General features: G+C 48.9%; 1 protein-coding gene across 1 annotated transcript in view; it reads left to right on the top strand.

Annotated features, from left to right (window-relative positions):
- gli3 (GLI family zinc finger 3) overlaps positions 1-19,966 on the top strand; it is a 180,169-nt gene that overhangs the window by 124,780 nt on the left and 35,423 nt on the right. The window contains exon 5 of the mRNA XM_083632157.1: positions 6,342-6,547. Coding sequence (XP_083488283.1) covers positions 6,342-6,547 — 206 coding nt within the window. The remainder of the gene's footprint in view (positions 1-6,341; positions 6,548-19,966) is intronic.

Raw genomic sequence — 19,966 nt, 5'->3', positions numbered from 1 at the left:
ACACAGTGTCACACTCACACAGAGAGACGGTGTCACACTCACACAGAGAGACGGTGTCACACTCTGCAACCGAACGCAGTGAAAGCCTCGAAAATCACCACACAGCCCCTTCGGGCTAATTACAGAAAGGCTGAAAACAAAAGTTGGTATGTGTGTGTGAACGCCTGTGTACACATATGTCTGTGTTCATGTGTGTGTGTGTGCGTGTGCGTGTGTGTGCGTGCGTGCGTGTGTGTGTGTGTGTGTGTGTGTGTGTGTGTGCGTGCGCGTGCGTGTGTGTGTGTGTGCGTGCGTGCGTGTGTGTTGTTTCCGCTCCTCAGTGCTCATTATTGGCCCTGGCCTGAGCTCTTTCATTAGGGGGGCTGTGAAGTGGAGGGACAGCGGGGCCGGTGGGGGCCGGTGGGGGACCATGGGACGGGGCGGAGGTCGTAATTGGGCTGTTCCGCTCCCCTGGCCTTGCTCAAGGTCACTAGGAGACAAACTCTGGACCAGGACACACTCTCTCTCTCTCTCTCTCTCTCTCTCTCTCTCTGTCTCTCTCTCTCTCTCTCTCTCTCTCTCTGTCTCTCTCTCTCTCTCTCTCTCTCTCTCTCTCTCTCTCTCTCTCTCTCTCTCTGTCTCTCTCTCTCTCTCTCTCTCTCTCTCTCTCTCTCTCTCTCTCTCTCTGTCTCTCTCTCTCTCTCTCTCTCTCTCTCTCCTCTTCACCTCCCTCTTATCCGACCCCATTCGTTTACCCCTCTCCCTCTCCACCCCCTCATCCTCTCCTTCTCCTGGGGTCTTTTGTCACAGTAGACCGCTCCGTTGGGGAGTCACAGAGGAGTGGAGGGGCTAATTCACTCTAATCTCTCAGCCTGTTAATGTCTGGCTGATATGTGGATTTCTCCACATCCTCGGGGGAAGGCCTTTGTGGTGAAGGCCATCATTATGAAGTTTCCTAGCCCCCCTAGCCAATTATAAGAAGGGAGACAAATTAGTTCATCCCAACTTGGCTCCTAAGAAGTTTTCTTGATTGTTCTCAACTTTATTTCATGCCTCGGACCAGATAGACTGAAAAAAGGGTAACACTTCACAATAATGGCCCAATTCCACAGCAGCTAGTAGCGCGGTCCCGCTCCGCTCGACTCGACTTTTGGTCTCATCCCACCGTCAAAAAGCGGCCCAGCTCGGTTTGATTTGAGGCCGAGTCGTGCTACTTTTGGTCCCTGCCTCGTCGGGGTACTTCGGGCTGGCGAGTAGGTCCCAAATGGTGACGTAAAACTCTGATGGCTACTGATTGGTCAGAGAGAATCGTGTTTACTCTGTCTACTGACTGTCAATGCAATGCTGGCGGCTGCATACCAGTTTAGTGGTCTTACCTTATCTTCTGTTATGTATATTTCCATCAGTATTTTGTGTCGCTGCCTTCACCTCCGGTGAAATAAAATCGTGGCGGGTGTTCAATTGTCTGAGAAAAAAGTCTGCTGCTCGCTCAGGGAGCTCTGTAGCTGAGAGAGGCTGCAGCGCTCCGCTAGGCCGCAGCGGGTGTTTGGAAGCCCCGGTCTTGCCTGGTGAGAGGCTGCAGGGTAGAGGCTTCACTCTGTTGCGCCTCTCCCGTCCCCGCACAGCACAGCGCATGCCTGTGATATCATTCTCTTGGCCGATTGTCACATTTGCCCATGTACACTGTAGGTCATTTAGAGGCACCAGTATTTCATAAACAGTTTAAAAGTTCTGTGGATGGATTTAATTGTAACGTTATGTTATAGCCGAAGGACAGATATGCGGTCGCTATTTTTAGACGACCAGCTGTGGGCGGGGGTGGTGTGGGGGCACATGATCCGCGGTGGAAGCAAAACGTCAATAGGGCTGATAAGGGTACATTAATTAAGGGTTAGTTAATCATTAACTATTAACAGTTAACTAATGTGTCTAGTAATCATTTACTTAATAGTGTTCATGTTAACTAAGGTATTAGCTAATTTATACATTAGTATTAGTATTAGTATTAGTAGTACATTTATTAATACATTAATAGTTTAGGGTTAGTCAATAGTTAGAGTTAGGGTAATAAGCATTAATTAATGTCCCCTTATTGTAACGTGTTACCGAAAAAAGAATAGCCTGATATTTATTCATATTCTATATTTGAACAGATAACACTATCTTGTGTGTGACCAGCTCACTCAAAGCCAAGTGCAGACTGCAGAGCCATCTGGAGAAGCAGTGGTGTAGCAGACTGCAGAGCCATCCTGGAGAAGCAGTGGTGTAGCAGACTGCAGAGCCATCCTGGAGAAGCAGTGGTGTAGCATTGCTTGTCTGGAGAAGCAGTGGTGTAGCATTGCTTGTCTGGAGAAGCAGTGGTGTAGCATTGCTTGTCTGGAGAAGCAGTGGTGTAGCATTGCTTGTCTGGAGAAGCAGTGGTGTAGCATTGCTTGTCTGGAGAAGCAGTGGTGTAGCATTGCTTGTCTGGAGAAGCAGTGGTGTAGCATTGCTTGTCTGGAGAAGCAGTGGTGTAGCATTGCTTGTCTGCAGAGCCATCCTGGAGAAGCAGTGGTGTAGCATTGCTTGTCTGGCGCTGGCTGTGGTCTAGTGTTTCCCTCTGATTGAGACGCAGCGCTGAAAGCTGCCTTTGATGTGAGGAAATGTCTGTAGGGAGCAGTTGGAATGCACTCCCCTATATGCAGAGGGAGGGAGAGCCATAGTGTCACAGTCAGTCTGTTTGGTCTGGCCGGCCGCACCACCGCCAGTCAGCACAGCACAGTCAAGCCAGTCCAGCCACAGCACAGTCAAGCCAGTCCAGCCACAGCACAGTCAAGCCAGTCCAGCCACAGCACAGTCAAGCCAGTCCAGCCACAGCACAGTCAGGCAGTCCCAGCCACAGCACAGTCAAGCAGTCCAGCCACAGCACAGTCAAGCCAGTCCAGCCACAGCACAGTCATGCCAGTCCAGCCACAGCACAGTCAGGCCAGTCCAGCCACAGCACAGTCATGCCAGTCCAGCCACAGCACAGTCCAGCCAGTCCAGCCACAGCACAGTCAGGCCAGTCCAGCCACAGCACAGTCCAGCCAGTCCAGCCACAGCACAGTCATGCCAGTCCAGCCACAGCACAGTCAAGCCAGTCCAGCCACAGCACAGTCATGCCAGTCCAGCCACAGCACAGTCAAGCCAGTCCAGCAACAGCACAGTCAAGCCAGTCCAGCCACAGCACAGTCAGGCCAGTCCAGTAACAGCACAGTCAAGCCAGTCCAGCAACAGCACAGTCAAGCCAGTCCAGCAACAGCACAGTCAAGCCAGTCCAGCCACAGCACAGTCAAGCCAGTCCAGCCACAGCACAGTCAAGCCAGTCCAGCCACAGCACAGTCAGGCCAGTCCAGCCACAGCACAGTCAAGCCAGTCCAGCCACAGCACAGTCAAGCCAGTCCAGCAACAGCACAGTCAAGCCAGTCCAGCCACAGCACAGTCAGGCCAGTCCAGTAACAGCACAGTCAAGCCAGTCCAGCCACAGCACAGTCAAGCCAGTCCAGCCACAGCACAGTCAGGCCAGTCCAGCCACAGCACAGTCAAGCCAGTCCAGCCACAGCACAGTCAGGCCAGTCCAGTAACAGCACAGTCAAGCCAGTCCAGCAACAGCACAGTCAAGCCAGTCCAGCAACAGCACAGTCAAGCCAGTCCAGCCACAGCACAGTCAAGCCAGTCCAGTAACAGCACAGTCAAGCCAGTCCAGCAACAGCACAGTCAGGCCAGTCCAGTAACAGCACAGTCAAGCCAGTCCAGCCACAGCACAGTCAGGCCAGTCCAGCCACAGCACAGTCAGGCCAGTCCAGCCACAGCACAGTCAGGCCAGTCCAGCAACAGCACAGTCAAGCCAGTCCAGCAACAGCACAGTCAAGCCAGTCCAGTAACAGCACAGTCAAGCCAGTCCAGCAACAGCACAGTCAAGCCAGTCCAGCCACAGCACAGTCAAGCCAGTCCAGCAACAGCACAGTCAGGCCAGTCCAGTAACAGCACAGTCAAGCCAGTCCAGTAACAGCACAGTCAAGCCAGTCCAGCCACAGCACAGTCAAGCCAGTCCAGCCACAGCACAGTCAAGCCAGTCCAGCCACAGCACAGTCAGGCCAGTCCAGCCACAGCACAGTCAAGCCAGTCCAGCCACAGCACAGTCAAGCCAGTCCAGTAACAGCACAGTCAGGCCAGTCCAGCCACAGCACAGTCAATCCAGTCCAGTAACCACACAGTCAAGGTCTGCTCTGAAAAGCCAGCAGAGACACATTACATGCCTGATGAAATGAGTATGATGATGTGCCTGCTGTTTAATGTGGGAAGTCACAGCAGTATAGATGTTTTGTATGATAGTATTTGTTACAGATATGCATGTTGGAGTGTGATAGCCTGGTTCTGTTACAGATATGCATGTTGGAGTGTGATAGCCTGGTTCTGTTACAGATATGCATGTTGGAGTGTGATAGCCTGGTTCTGTTACAGATATGCATGTTGGAGTGTGATAGCCTGGTTCTGTTACAGATATGCATGTTGGAGTGTGATAGCCTGGTTCTGTTACAGATATGCATGTTGGAGTGTGATAGCCTGGTTCTGTTACAGATATGCATGTTGGAGTGTGATAGCCTGGTTCTGTTACAGATATGCATGTTGGAGTGTGATAGCCTGGTTCTGTTACAGATATGCATGTTGGAGTGTGATAGCCTGGTTCTGTTACAGATATGCATGTTGGAGTGTGATAGCCTGGTTCTGTCACAGATATGCATGTTGGAGTGTGATAGCCTGGTTCTGTTACAGATATGCATGTTGGAGTGTGATAGCCTGGTTCTGTTACAGATATGCATGTTGGAGTGTGATAGCCTGGTTCTGTTACAGATATGCATGTTGGAGTGTGATAGCCTGGTTCTGTTACAGATATGCATGTTGGAGTGTGATAGCCTGGTTCTGTTACAGATATGCATGTTGGAGTGTGATAGCCTGGTTCTGTTACAGATATGCATGTTGGAGTGTGATAGCCTGGTTCTGTTACAGATATGCATGTTGGAGTGTGATAGCCTGGTTCTGTTACAGATATGCATGTTGGAGTGTGATAGCCTGGTTCTGTTACAGATATGCATGTTGGAGTGTGATAGCCTGGTTCTGTTACAGATATGCATGTTGGAGTGTGATAGCCTGGTTCTGTTACAGATATGCATGTTGGAGTGTGATAGCCTGGTTCTGTTACAGATATGCATGTTGGAGTGTGATAGCCTGGTTCTGTCACAGATATGCATGTTGGAGTGTGATAGCCTGGTTCTGTTACAGATATGCATGTTGGAGTGTGATAGCCTGGTTCTGTTACAGATATGCATGTTGGAGTGTGATAGCCTGGTTCTGTTACAGATATGCATGTTGGAGTGTGATAGCCTGGTTCTGTTACAGATATGCATGTTGGAGTGTGATAGCCTGGTTCTGTTACAGATATGCATGTTGGAGTGTGATAGCCTGGTTCTGTTACAGATATGCATGTTGGAGTGTGATAGCCTGGTTCTGTTACAGATATGCATGTTGGAGTGTGATAGCCTGGTTCTGTTACAGATATGCATGTTGGAGTGTGATAGCCTGGTTCTGTTACAGATATGCATGTTGGAGTGTGATAGCCTGGTTCTGTTACAGATATGCATGTTGGAGTGTGATAGCCTGGTTCTGTTACAGATATGCATGTTGGAGTGTGATAGCCTGGTTCCAGACAGATATGCATGTTGGAGTGTGATAGCCTGGTTCCAGACTCCTGAATCGCGTCCTGCCTACTTTTCAGATTTTGTCGAGCGATTCAGAGTCTGTTGTTGCTCTAGTCCAGTGATTCTCAACCGTTTTCATATCGAGGACCCCTCATTTGGTCCACATTAGGGCCATGGACCCCCATTTAATGAGGTTTTGGCTCTCAGTCCCAAATGCAAGAATATTATATTTGGCAAATATGATTTTGTTCAGAATTCCATGACTATCTGTATTGTAGGTAGAGAGATAACAGAGGAACTATGATCAGAACAGCCATTTTCTACTTTCTCTACCTGTGTTACCTAACTTCTTGTAAATGAAATAATCGTGAAGTTGAACAGTTCATCAATTTGGACCTCCTGCTGGACCCTCCTAAACGACCCCTGGTGGTCCCCGGGCCCCAGGTTTAGAACCACTGCTCTAGTCAACAGCTTGTCCTCGCTCGAAGAAATAATAAAATAATCTTGGTCAAGTTAGTAAATATGCCTAGCATCAAAGTGAGTGAAAATAATGTGCGGCTGGACTTATTTTGAATTTGTCTTATAGAAAATTCAAAGTATGCGTTCTTATTCCTTCTTTGCTTTCTCTCCCGTGTCTCTCTCCAGGCCTGCTGGGCTGGCGGGCAGTCCGGCCTTCTCCGATATCTCCCTGATCCGGATCTCGCCCCAGCGGAACCCCTCTGTGGGGGCGGAGTCGCCCTTTCACCCTCCACACCCCTACATCAACCCATACATGGACTACATCCGCTCGCTACACAGCAGCCCCTCCATCTCTGTGCTCTCGGCCGCCCGGGGCCTCAGCCCTGCAGATGGTGAGTATCGTGAAACATACACCCGACACACACGCATACCAGGGTTCCCATGGCTCCTTGAAATCCTTGAAAGTTTGTGAATTTGAGGGGGAGGAAATCAAGGACTGGAAAGTTTTTGAAAATAGATATAAATAGACATGGGATTGAATTTCTAGATTTTGTGCAAGAATATAAATTGAAGTTCTTTTGATCTTTTTGTTTTTACTCAACGTGTAACACAGCACATTTTGAGAAGTGTTCACACATTCAAGCCTCTCTGTTTTTAATTGTTGTCTCGTGAGCTCATTTAAAGCCTGCTAGTTCTCATTATAAAAATTATACGCTGTGTTTGGGTCCTTGAATTTGAGAGAGTTGGGCCTGGAAAGTCCTTGAAAAGTCCTTGAATTTGATGCTCAAGAAGGTGTGGGAACCGTGTCACAGATGCACGCTCGGCACAGACCATCCACACAACCTCAACGGAGCAGAAAGAGGCGATAAGGTCTCGGTAGACCTTTACAAATAATTGTTCTAATTGATTAGCGGGGGAGTCGATATCTGAAGCTATTAAGAGCATTCTGGGGATTCTCCATATCGCTTTAATTCCTGTTTGAGATCAGAGGAGGTCAGGTGAGAGACGGCCAGATCCATCTCTATTAAGAGCCAGCAGTGGTTAGTGAGATGTTATCTGAAAGAGGGAGAGAGTGGATGGGAGTATTATGAGTGTGACTGCATGTGTGTGTGTGTGTGTGTGTGTGTGCGTGTGTGTGTGTGTGTGTGTCAGGGGGGGGGGGGGGGGGGGTTGGGGTAGGAGGTGTGTGTGTGTGTGTGGGGGGGGGGGGGTAGGAGGTGTGTGTGTGTGTGTGTGGGGGGGGGGGGGTAGGAGGTGTGTGTGTGTGTGTGTGTGGGGGGGGGGGGGGTAGGAGGTGTGTGTGTGGGGGGGGGGTAGGAGGTGTGTGTGTGTGTGTGTGTGTGTGTGTGTGTGTGTGTGTCGGGGTTGTGCAGGTTGGAAAGTGGCTAATCCCTTTGATCTGTGAATCATGTCAGAGAACTCTGGAGGACGCATCAGCGAGCTCCGTGGTCACGTACAGTTCCACCCGCTGAGGGAGCCTGGCACTCAGGTTCAGGGTTGGGGGTTGTTGTTGGGGGTTGTTACGCTGTCCTGCGGGGAGCATTTGTTTCCTGAGATCTGGAGATGGATGTAGGAGTGGGAAATCGATGAAAGTGCCCGGGCCGTGCAGGCGGGCACGACGGACAGGCAAGGCCAGAGGAAGGTTTCACCACAAGCAGTTTGAAGCCTGGAGCTCAATTAGTGAAGCAAGCCAGGCTCCCAAAACCAGGCGTAATCATCTAACGCTAATCAATAGTCAACTCCAGAGCCATATAATAGAAGAGTTGCGACATCTCCATTCACTCCAATGGACCAGTTTTTTTTTTTTACCTCACAAAAGTTCCCGCAAGTAAGGTTCTGGATTAAGCAGCGCTGTCGAGTTGCAGCAAAATGGACCGTTTGTGATGTACTTTGAAAGGGTCAGGCGTTGTATATTATCAGCTTTATTTCATGCATTCAAACGTAGCGCGAGCCCCCTTCCTGGCTATTCATTGGCTACATGAGTCACGCATTTTGGACCTCTGCCGGCGCCACTCTCTTACTACATTGCTCTGCTAAACTCTAAAGGAATATATCCACTTTCTGGCAAATAAGCTCTTTAACCCATTGATACCTGCGCGCGTTCTCTAGAGTGGCACTAAACCTACTGCACGTTTGTAAACACCCCCTGTAAACCTGACGTTTTGGGACAAGTTGCCAGAGCGGTCGGCGTTCACTAAAACCTTTATATCTCAGGCTCTGTAGCACATAGAAACATAAAATAAAAAGCATTTGAGAGCTTAACCCTTTGGCTTTTCGTATTATATTTGCCTTAATGTTAATTAAAAAATTTTTTATCTTTAACCCCTAAAAATAAAAAGATTCTAACGCATTTTAAGAAATGTTAATAAAGATTACAGCAAATGTAACCCTTCCAAATAAAAAGCCATGGGTTTAAGCTCTCAAATACTTTTGATTTTATGTTTCTATATGCTACAGAGCCTGAGATATAAAGGCTTTAGTGAACCCTTGACAATTACTGCAGCAAAAGTAATGTTAGCGATCTCCGTTTTGCAGTCGTCTTGAAATACGGCAAATTCGCCAAAAGTCACTCACCCAATGAGCCTTGGCTAGCGTGTCAACAGTCACATCATAATCTGGGTGTGGAATCTTCTTATTCACTAGTCGTGTTTCCATTACTCTCAGAAATGCGCAAAATCTATATATCGCAATAGAAAGTGGGTAATGGAAACACGTAAATTTCGAAAAACCTCCCAAATATCGCAAAAAGTTTTTGCGCTCTCATGAGGTGGTTTTTCAGACGTGTCGATATAGCAGTTTATCGCAAAAGTGTAATGGAAACACATTTTTCGCATTTGCATGTCATGTGACCCATCTTCCCCTTTGGAAACGGAGCGGAAAATGAAAGGAAAATGAGGGAGAAACGGTTCGATAAGCCGTGGCAAAACCTCCGCAGCAAGTGGAAAACTTTTAAGCAACGCTACCTAGCAGAAAGACGAGTGTTGTGCAAAAGCGGAGCTGGGGAAAATAGATCATGTTTAATGACAGAAATCGGTCCTTGGTGACAGGCTGCCTGTCTGTGTGCGCGCAGTTGTAGGCTACCTTTTTTCCTCTGCCTCTCGCGCTCACTGCATTCACTGCAGCCAGCAATATGTTGACACTAATTTTCTTTTGAATTGATAATCAGGCTCGTTTATATGCGTTGTAACTGCATGTTGTGATTTGCATTGAGCATGCAGGGGACGGGATTTGGGGCAGATCCCCGTGCGTAATCACTGTGGCAGCTGCTGCAACGGGGAATTTCGTTCAGGTGTGTGCGCCGTCACTCAAACTTAACTTCAATGGAAACGCCTACAAGTCGCAATTGTACATTGTCGAAATTGTCGAAATATCGCAATTATTTTGCGAAAAACTGTAATGGAAACACAGCTATTGATGTCTTCGTCCTCAAAGTAAGTCATATACTCCGTTCAGTTCATCACTTAGCGTTAGCTTAGCTTACTGTCTGAGACGCGGCCATGCAGAATTGCCACCGTGCAGCAGAAAAACGTGCAGTAAAACCTTGAGGCTATTGCAGATTGGAACATGAGATAAATAAATCTGAAATTACATCTGCAACATTAATTTCAACCTCTAATACAACTAGAGTTGTTTGGGAAGTCTTGCTGGACCGGCGCTTCCTTGATTTGCCCTGTAGTTCAGCTTGGGAAAACTGTCCACACCGTCGAGGCAAAAATAAAAATGAAAAACTACAAAACCCACAATGCATTTCACCTCCGCCACGTCTATTTCAGCAAATCATGATGCATTTCATCGGTCACATGTCTTGAAACAACGATATACACGTACTACGCGTCTGTGTTGCAGCCGGCATGAAAGGTAAAAGGACACGCCCGTTACCGTCGGTGTTAAAGGGATATACATGTAAATGCTGCATCCGGTATCAATGGGTTAAGCAACTTAGTATTTAGTATGTTACAGTATTTCTGAGATGGTGCAAAGCTATCTAAATTTGTATGCCTACTATCCAGCAGAAACATGCACTATCACAAACTCAATAGATAAATTGAACCAAAAATGAAAGTTCTGTCATCATCTAATCTACTCCTCATGCCAAATGAATCACAGGTGACATTTGTTAGTCCATGCAACACAGGGAGGTTGCCAGCACAACTCTCCAAAACAACTGAAGACAATGGGGACCTTTACAGTTCAAAAACAAAGACAGCTGTGAATAGAAAGACCTATACATCATTTGTTGTAAATCAATCAGCTGTGGTTAAAATTGGCATTAAATGATGGTGTAAATATAGGTCTTTTTGGAACTCTGCAGAACTGGTCTCAACTGACTTCAGTTGTTTTGGATTAGGCTGCTTTGGAGTTGTGCTGGCAACCTCCCTGTGTGTTATATGGACAAACTTCACCTGTGTTTCAGCTGGCATGAGGGGGAGGAGCTTCACCTGTGTTTCAGCTGGCATGAGGGGGAGGAGCTTCACCTGTGTTTCAGCTGGCATGAGGGGGAGGAGATGATGACAGAACGTTCATCTTTGGGTGAAATATTCCTTTAAACTGCTACAGATGATCTCATACAGGAGTAAGTTTATCACAGAGTTCATTCGGCAGAAATCAATGCAGTGCTTTAAGGTCTTGAAACGGCTTGACGACGGCCTTCATGTCCTCGGCCATGCTGGCTACAACCTCTGAGGCAGCAGAGAGCCACTCTCACTCCCTGCCTCTGAGGCAGCAGAGAGCCACTCTCACTCCCTGTCTGATGCAGCAGAGAGCCACTCTCGCTCCCTGTCTGATGCAGCAGAGAGCCACTCTCGCTCCCTGTCTGATGCAGCAGAGAGCCACTCTCGCTCCCTGTCTGATGCAGCAGAGAGCCACTCTCGCTCCCTGTCTGATGCAGCAGAGAGCCACTCTCACTCCCTGCATCTGATGCAGCAGAGAGCCACTCTCACTCCCTGCCTCTGAGGCAGCAGAGAGCCACTCTCACTCCCTGCCTCTGAGGCAGCAGAGAGCCACTCTCACTCCCTGCCTCTGATGCAGCAGAGAGCCACTCTCGCTCCCTGTCTGATGCAGCAGAGAGCCACTCTCACTCCCTGCCTCTGAGGCAGCAGAGAGCCACTCTCGCTCCCTGTCTGATGCAGCAGAGAGCCACTCTCACTCCCTGCCTCTGAGGCAGCAGAGAGCCACTCTCGCTCCCTGTCTGATGCAGCAGAGAGCCACTCTCACTCCCTGCCTCTGATGCAGCAGAGAGCCACTCTCACTCCCTGCCTCTGATGCAGCAGAGAGCCACTCTCACTCCCTGCCTCTGAGGCAGCAGAGAGCCACTCTCGCTCCCTGCCTCTGAGGCAGCAGAGAGCCACTCTCACTCCCTGCCTCTGAGGCAGCAGAGAGCCACTCTCGCTCCCTGCCTCTGATGCAGCAGAGAGCCACTCTCACTCCCTGCCTCTGATGCAGCAGAGAGCCACTCTCACTCCCTGCCTCTGATGCAGCAGAGAGCCACTCTCACTCCCTGCCTCTGAGGCAGCAGAGAGCCACTCTCACTCCCTGCCTCTGAGGCAGCAGAGAGCCACTCTCACTCCCTGCCTCTGAGGCAGCAGAGAGCCACTCTCACTCTCTGCCTCTGAGGCAGCAGAGAGCCACTCTCGCTCCCTGCATCTGAGGCAGCAGAGAGCCACTCTCACTCCCTGCCTCTGAGGCAGCAGAGAGCCACTCTCGCTCCCTGTCTGATGCAGCAGAGAGCCACTCTCGCTCCCTGTCTGATGCAGCAGAGAGCCACCCTCGCTCCCTGCCTCTGAGGCAGCAAAGAGCCACTCTCACTCCCTGCCTCTGAGGCAGCAGAGAGCCACTCTCGCTCCCTGTCTGATGCAGCAGAGAGCCACTCTCGCTCCCTGCATCTGATGCAGCAGAGAGCCACTCTCGCTCCCTGTCTGAGGCAGCAGAGAGCCACTCTCGCTCCCTGTCTGATGCAGCAGAGAGCCACTCTCACTCCCTGCATCTGATGCAGCAGAGAGCCACTCTCACTCCCTGCCTCTGAGGCAGCAGAGAGCCACTCTCGCTCCCTGTCTGATGCAGCAGAGAGCCACTCTCACTCCCTGCATCTGATGCAGCAGAGAGCCACTCTCGCTCCCTGTCTGATGCAGCAGAGAGCCACTCTCACTCCCTGCCTCTGAGGCAGCAGAGAGCCACTCTCACTCCCTGCCTCTGAGGCAGAAGAGAGCCACTCTCACTCCCTGCCTCTGAGGCAGCAGAGAGCCACTCTCGCTCCCTGTCTGATGCAGCAGAGAGCCACTCTCGCTCCCTGCCTCTGAGGCAGCAGAGAGCCACTCTCACTCCCTGCCTCTGAGGCAGCAGAGAGCCACTCTCGCTCCCTGTCTGATGCAGCAGAGAGCCACTCTCACTCCCTGCCTCTGATGCAGCAGAGAGCCACTCTCACTCCCTGCCTCTGATGCAGCAGAGAGCCACTCTCACTCCCTGCCTCTGAGGCAGCAGAGAGCCACTCTCACTCCCTGCCTCTGATGCAGCAGAGAGCCACTCTCACTCCCTGCCTCTGAGGCAGCAGAGAGCCACTCTCACTCCCTGCCTCTGAGGCAGCAGAGAGCCACTCTCACTCCCTGCCTCTGATGCAGCAGAGAGCCACTCTCACTCCCTGCCTCTGAGGCAGCAGAGAGCCACTCTCACTCCCTGCATCTGATGCAGCAGAGAGCCACTCTCACTCCCTGCCTCTGAGGCAGCAGAGAGCCACTCTCACTCCCTGCCTCTGATGCAGCAGAGAGCCACTCTCACTCCCTGCCTCTGATGCAGCAGAGAGCCACTCTCGCTCCCTGTCTGATGCAGCAGAGAGCCACTCTCACTCCCTGTCTGATGCAGCAGAGAGCCACTCTCACTCCCTGCCTCTGATGCAGCAGAGAGCCACTCTCACTCCCTGCCTCTGATGCAGCAGAGAGCCACTCTCACTCCCTGCCTCTGAGGCAGCAGAGAGCCACTCTCGCTCCCTGCCTCTGAGGCAGCAGAGAGCCACTCTCACTCCCTGCCTCTGATGCAGCAGAGAGCCACTCTCACTCCCTGCCTCTGAGGCAGCAGAGAGCCACTCTCGCTCCCTGTCTGATGCAGCAGAGAGCCACTCTCGCTCCCTGTCTGATGCAGCAGAGAGCCACTCTCACTCCCTGCCTCTGAGGCAGCAGAGAGCCACTCTCGCTCCCTGTCTGATGCAGCAGAGAGCCACTCTCACTCCCTGCCTCTGAGGCAGCAGAGAGCCACTCTCACTCCCTGCCTCTGATGCAGCAGAGAGCCACTCTCACTCCCTGCCTCTGAGGCAGCAGAGAGCCACTCTCGCTCCCTGTCTGAGGCAGCAGAGAGCCACTCTCGCTCCCTGCCTCTGAGGCAGCAGAGAGCCACTCTCACTCCCTGCATCTGATGCAGCAGAGAGCCACTCTCGCTCCCTGCCTTGTGTTGACATGTATTTAGGGGTGATTCCTCCATACCGGGACACTTGCCCTCTTCTCATCCAGGTCTGTGAAAAGCTATGTCGAACTGAAGACCAAGAGTGTCTAGTACCAGCCTCTCTCAAGCCCTCTCTCTCCTGCTCTCCTGCTCCAACATTGCACTTTGCGGACAGGAAGTACTGTATGTACTCCATGTGAAACTCTCTACCCGCCAATTTTCCATTACCACAACATCATGTGCACCAGGCTCAGCTTGCCTTAAATCCAGAGTCGTTTTCTCCAACCTACCACATGATCGCTTTACACCTTATAATGCCGTGAATAGTGAATGAGGCACCTAATTGCTCCTTTAATCGACCCAGTGATTAATTCACCCGTCAGCTTTTGTGTTGTTAGTAGATCACCGTGCTTACAGGGAGGCTCCTTCTTCTTTTGTGTTGTCAGTATATCACTGTGCTTACAGGGAGGCTCCTTCTTCAATATGCAAAGGTTTCTTCCCCTGCTTTTAGTACATTTGAATAATGATGAATTAATTAACAGAATCCAATGGAGATTTAAAGTGGGTGGGATTTAGTGCCACCCTCTTGCTACCACACATTTGCTTCTACAGCTTTCTTTGCTCCTCCCTCACACACAATACCCCCCCCCCTCTCTCTCTCTGTTGAGATGGGTTCAGAAGTAGGCTTGCCCCTGATCCTATTGTTGTGCTGTAGGAGTTCCCGGTGTCTCTCTGCCTTTCCACGTCAAGTGCCACACTGACAGCCTTCCCCCCTCTCCCCCCTTTGCCCCCAGGATCGCACTCGGATGCCAACATTTCTGATTTAGAAATTCCGCAAAGCCCTTTTCTGCGCATGGAGAGAGAATGGGGCACATTATGGCTGAATGCAAAAGCAAAGCTAAAGCGGAACAGCGAAGACAATTAAGAACCCCCCCCCCCTTCCACTTAAGACATAATACCCAGATCGAATTAATTTAGAATTTTTTCTGACATTCATTCAACCAATCAGGGATGCATATTGCAGGCATACAGGCCGGCCTTAGGAGGAGATCTTTTCATAGTGTTTCTTTATTTATTTTCCTTCAATTGGGGGGGGGGGGGAGCAGGAATTATCCACAGCACTCTGTGGGTCTGAACCGATTCCATATTTGCATCCAAAACCACAGTGTTAGTCTTCTCCCTCTCCCTTTCTTAGAATATTTGCATAAGGAAGCCCACCGCCAGATGCTTATTTTTAGGCGACGGTTCAAGGACTTACAGCACTCTATAACTAAGGGAATGACTTGGTAAAGAAGGGTATTTTAAGAACGAGAGAGACAGAGAGAGTAGAGAGAGAGAGAGAGAGAGAGTAGAGGAGGCAGAATCTTTTTCTATGTCTTTATGCATGCAGATCTATCTGTGCAGATTTAGGCCTTTTGTTTTCCTATGGAGTTTAAAGGAGCAGAGGAGCAGGTTGCGTATCTGCATACCGCAGCTCTCTTGTTGAACACGTAACTAAGCACCATCTCTGGCATAAGACGTATCAGCCTACATACATACTCATATACCACACACACAAGTGAACACACACACACACACACACACACACACACACACACACACACACACACACTTGCACATGCACACTCTCCAAGTGATCAAGGAACAGTAGGAAAAAGAGAAAAGGCCACTTAAGAATTGTTTTGTAAGACAATGACTGATGCTGCGCCTGGCATGAATGCATCACTCTCACATAATGCAGACTCACGGTCATCTCTGAGCAAGCATGCGCTAATCCCATGTGGGCCTGTCCACTTCAGGTGATGCTCCCTGTGCAGCTAATCCCATGTGGGCCTGTCCACTTCAGGTGATGCTCCCTGTGCAGCTGTTTTGCTTCACTTGATGCTGTTGCTAATGTGCTCGTTACTGCTCTGCCGAGCTCATTAGCATCTCATGGAAATGAATGCCGGCTCCTAATGCGGTGCAGGTGCACTGTCTTCCTCATTGCCTCATTCTTTTTCCTCTTCCCTCCCCTTCTCTCCTTCTCCTCCTCTTCAGACACACCCGTACCTTTCTCAAAGTTTTCCTCCTCTTCAGACACACCTGTACCTTTCTCAACGTTTTCCTCCTCTTCAGACACACCCGTACCTTTCTCAAAGTTTTCCTCCTCTTCAGACACACCCATACCTTTCTCAAAGTTTTTCTCCTCTTCAGACACACCCATACCTTTCTCAAAGTTTTCCTCCTCTTCAGACACACCCGTACCTTTCTCAAAGTTTTCCTCCTCTTCAGACACACCTGTACCTTTCTCAACGTTTTCCTCCTCTTCAGACACACCTGTACCTTTCTCAACGTTTTCCTCCTCTTCAGACACACCTGTACCTTTCTCAAAGTTTTCCTCCTCTTCAGACACACCTGTACCTTTCTCAAAGTTTTCCTCCTCTTCAGACACACCTGTACCTTTCTCAAAGTTTTCCTCCTCTTCAGACACACCTGTACCTTTCTCAACGTTTTCCTCCTCTTCAGACACACCTGTACCTTTCTCAACGTTTTCCTCCTCTTCAGACACACCTGTACCTTTCTCAACGTTTTCCTCCTCTTCAGACACACCCGTACCTTTCTCAAAGTTTTCCTCCTCTTCAGACACACCTGTACCTTTCTCAACGTTTTCCTCCTCTTCAGACACACCTGTACCTTTCTCAAAGTTTTCCTCCTCTTCAGACACACCTGTACCTTTCTCAAAGTTTTCCTCCTCTTCAGACACACCTGTACCTTTCTCAAAGTTTTCCTCCTCTTCAGACACACCTGTACCTTTCTCAACGTTTTCCTCCTCTTCAGACACACCTGTACCTTTCTCAAAGTTTTCCTCCTCTTCAGACACACCTGTACCTTTCTCAACGTTTTCCTCCTCTTCAGACACACCTGTACCTTTCTCAAAGTTTTCCTCCTCTTCAGACACACCTGTACCTTTCTCAAAGTTTTCCTCCTCTTCAGACACACCTGTACCTTTCTCAAAGTTTTCCTCCTCTTCAGACACACCTGTACCTTTCTCAAAGTTTTCCTCCTCTTCAGACACACCTGTACCTTTCTCAAAGTTTTCCTCCTCTTCAGACACACCTGTACCTTTCTCAACGTTTTCCTCCTCTTCAGACACACCTGTACCTTTCTCAAAGTTTTCCTCCTCTTCAGACACACCTGTACCTTTCTCAACGTTTTCCTCCTCTTCAGACACACCTGTACCTTTCTCAAAGTTTTCCTCCTCTTCAGACACATCTGTACCTTTCTCAAAGTTTTCCTCCTCTTCAGACACACCTGTACCTTTCTCAAAGTTTTCCTCCTCTTCAGACACACCTGTACCTTTCTCAACGTTTTCCTCCTCTTCAGACACACCTGTACCTTTCTCAAAGTTTTCCTCCTCTTCAGACACACCTGTACCTTTCTCAAAGTTTTCCTCCTCTTCAGACACACCTGTACCTTTCTCAACGTTTTCCTCCTCTTCAGACACACCCGTACCTTTCTCAACATTTTCCTCCTCTTCAGACACACCTGTACCTTTCTCAAAGTTTTCCTCCTCTTCAGACACACCTGTACCTTTCTCAAAGTTTTCCTCCTCTTCAGACACACCTGTACCTTTGTCAAAGTTTTCCTCCTCTTCAGACACACCTGTACCTTTCTCAACGTTTTCCTCCTCTTCAGACACACCTGTACCTTTCTCAACGTTTTCCTCCTCTTCAGACACACCTGTACCTTTCTCAAAGTTTTCCTCCTCTTCAGACACACCTGTACCTTTCTCAAAGTTTTCCTCCTCTTCAGACACACCTGTACCTTTCTCAAAGTTTTCCTCCTCTTCAGACACACCTGTACCTTTCTCAAAGTTTTCCTCCTCTTCAGACACACCCGTACCTTTCTCAAAGTTTTCCTCCTCTTCAGACACACCTGTACCTTTCTCAAAGTTTTCCTCCTCTTCAGACACACCCGTACCTTTCTCAAAGTTTTCCTCCTCTTCAGACACACCTGTACCTTTCTCAAAGTTTTCCTCCTCTTCAGACACACCTGTACCTTTCTCAAAGTTTTCCTCCTCTTCAGACACACCTGTACCTTTCTCAAAGTTTTCCTCCTCTTCAGACACACCCGTACCTTTCTCAAAGTTTTCCTCCTCTTCAGACACACCCGTACCTTTCTCAAAGTTTTCCTCCTCTTCAGACACACCTGTACCTTTCTCAACGTTTTCCTCCTCTTCAGACACACCCGTACCTTTCTCAACGTTTTCCTCCTCTTCAGGCACACCTGTACCTTTGTCAACGTTTTCCTCCTCTTCAGACACACCCGTACCTTTGTCAACGTTTTCCTCCTCTTCAGACACACCTGTACCTTTGTCAACGTTTTCCTCCTCTTCAGACACACCTGTACCTTTGTCAACGTTTTCCTCCTCTTCAGACACACCCGTACCTTTCTCAAAGTTTTCCTCCTCCTTCCCCTCCTCTTCAGACACACCTGTACCTTTCTCAAAGTTTTCCTCCTCTTCAGACACACCTGTACCTTTCTCAACGTTTTCCTCCTCTTCAGACACACCCCCGTACCTTTGTCAACGTTTTCCTCCTCTTCAGGCACACCCGTACCTTTCTCAACGTTTTCCTCCTCTTCAGACACACCCATACCTTTCTCAACGTTTTCCTTTCTCGTGTCCTTGTCTTATCCAAGTGGGCAACCTCCGTCTTGAAAAAATGACAAAGTGACAAAAATTGCAGTTCCTCGAATGACCACTTGAGGCTGGCTCCAAAAGCAAGTCATTACCCATAGAGCCACATGATAAAATGCCCAACTTTACAGCAGAAACATGTTTACAGCCTGGATAAAGATAAATGGTTTTGGTCTCTACAGATAATTTCCCCCTTCATGACAAATGTATGAGGGGGGAGGGGTGTTTATAGTCTATGGCTGCAAAAAGAAGTCCGCTTATATACAGTAGCATCAATGACACTAATTCTCACTTGATTTGTTACATCAGTAAACACTTTCCTAATGAGTTTATGGTCTCAATCGCTAGTTTCAAGTCTTTTTCAATACAGCAGATGTTCATTTTGTGAATGATGGTCCCATTTAGAGTCAAATAGACCATAAAGCAGACTATGCTTTGGGGCGTGATTGACAGTGATCAAGCAGCTCACAGACCAATAGCAGCTCGCTGTTCACAGACCAATAGTCGGGGCGGCTTTAGCTCAGGAGGTAGAGCGGGTCGGCCAATGATGCAAGGGTTGGCGGTTCGATCCCCGCTCCCTCCCAGCTGCTGTCGTTGTGTCCTTGGGCAAGACACTTAACCCTCCTTGCTCCCAATGGTGTGTAGGCACCCTGCGTGGCAGCCTGCCGCCATCGGTGTATGAATGGGTGAATGTAGACTATCTACTCATTGTAAAGCGCTTTGGATAAAAGCGCTATATAAATGCAGACCATTTACCATTTACCATTTACCAATAGCAGCTCGCAGCTCGCTGTTCACAGACCAATAGCAGCTCGCTGTTCACAGACCAATAGCAGCTTGCTGTTCACAGACCAATAGCAGCTCGCTGTTCACAGACCAATAGCAGCTCGCTGTTCACAGACCAATAGCAGCTCGCTGTTCACAGACCAATAGCAGCGGCTCTGTCTGGCTAAAACAAACAAACAAGATGGCGACGGTCAAAATGCCAAACTCGACGCTTCAAAACAGGAGTCCACAAACCAGTGGGTGACGTCACGGTGGCTACATCCATATTTGTCTAGAGTTTATGATCTTATCTGTTTTATACAGTATATGGTCTTATCTATTTATACAGTCTATGGCAGGGCTATTCAACTAAATTGTTCAGGGGGCCACATTGTCAGAAACCTAAGGGGCCGGGGGCCGGACCGTTCCCCGAGCCATTATATGTACACTTGACACAACCCGCCACCACATTTTTGCAGCCGTGCTGGAACTATTATTAAGTAGGGGGTGCTGTAAGGAATGGAATCTCGACGCTGCCCGCGTCGAAGAAAATTTGATGTTTTTGGGACTTTTATCCATATTTAGAAGAATATTAAATTTTAAATTAACATTAGGATTATACTGTTGTGATGTCATTATTCAGTATCTTCTCCTTTTCTCACTCACTTTCATGTAAGCACCTGCTCTCCCTTTAGTCGTTTTACACTACAACAGACAGCAACACAGGCATAAACACTGAACTTATTATTATTATTATGGAAAACCAGATTATGATGAAAATCAAACACTGTAATGTAACAAACAAAGGAACAATGAAATAAAAAAGCTTCTCCCGGGCCAGTCATAGATCTTTGTCCCCCACCCAAAATTTTTTTTATTTTTTTTATATCAAACTCAAAGTTGAATAGGCCTGGTCTATGGTATTATCTGTTTATACAGT

This window comes from Poromitra crassiceps (assembly GCF_964638095.1).
Source record: "Poromitra crassiceps genome assembly, chromosome: 2".
Lineage (NCBI taxonomy): Eukaryota > Metazoa > Chordata > Actinopteri > Beryciformes > Melamphaidae > Poromitra > Poromitra crassiceps.
This window is presented reverse-complemented; position numbering and strand designations above follow the sequence as displayed.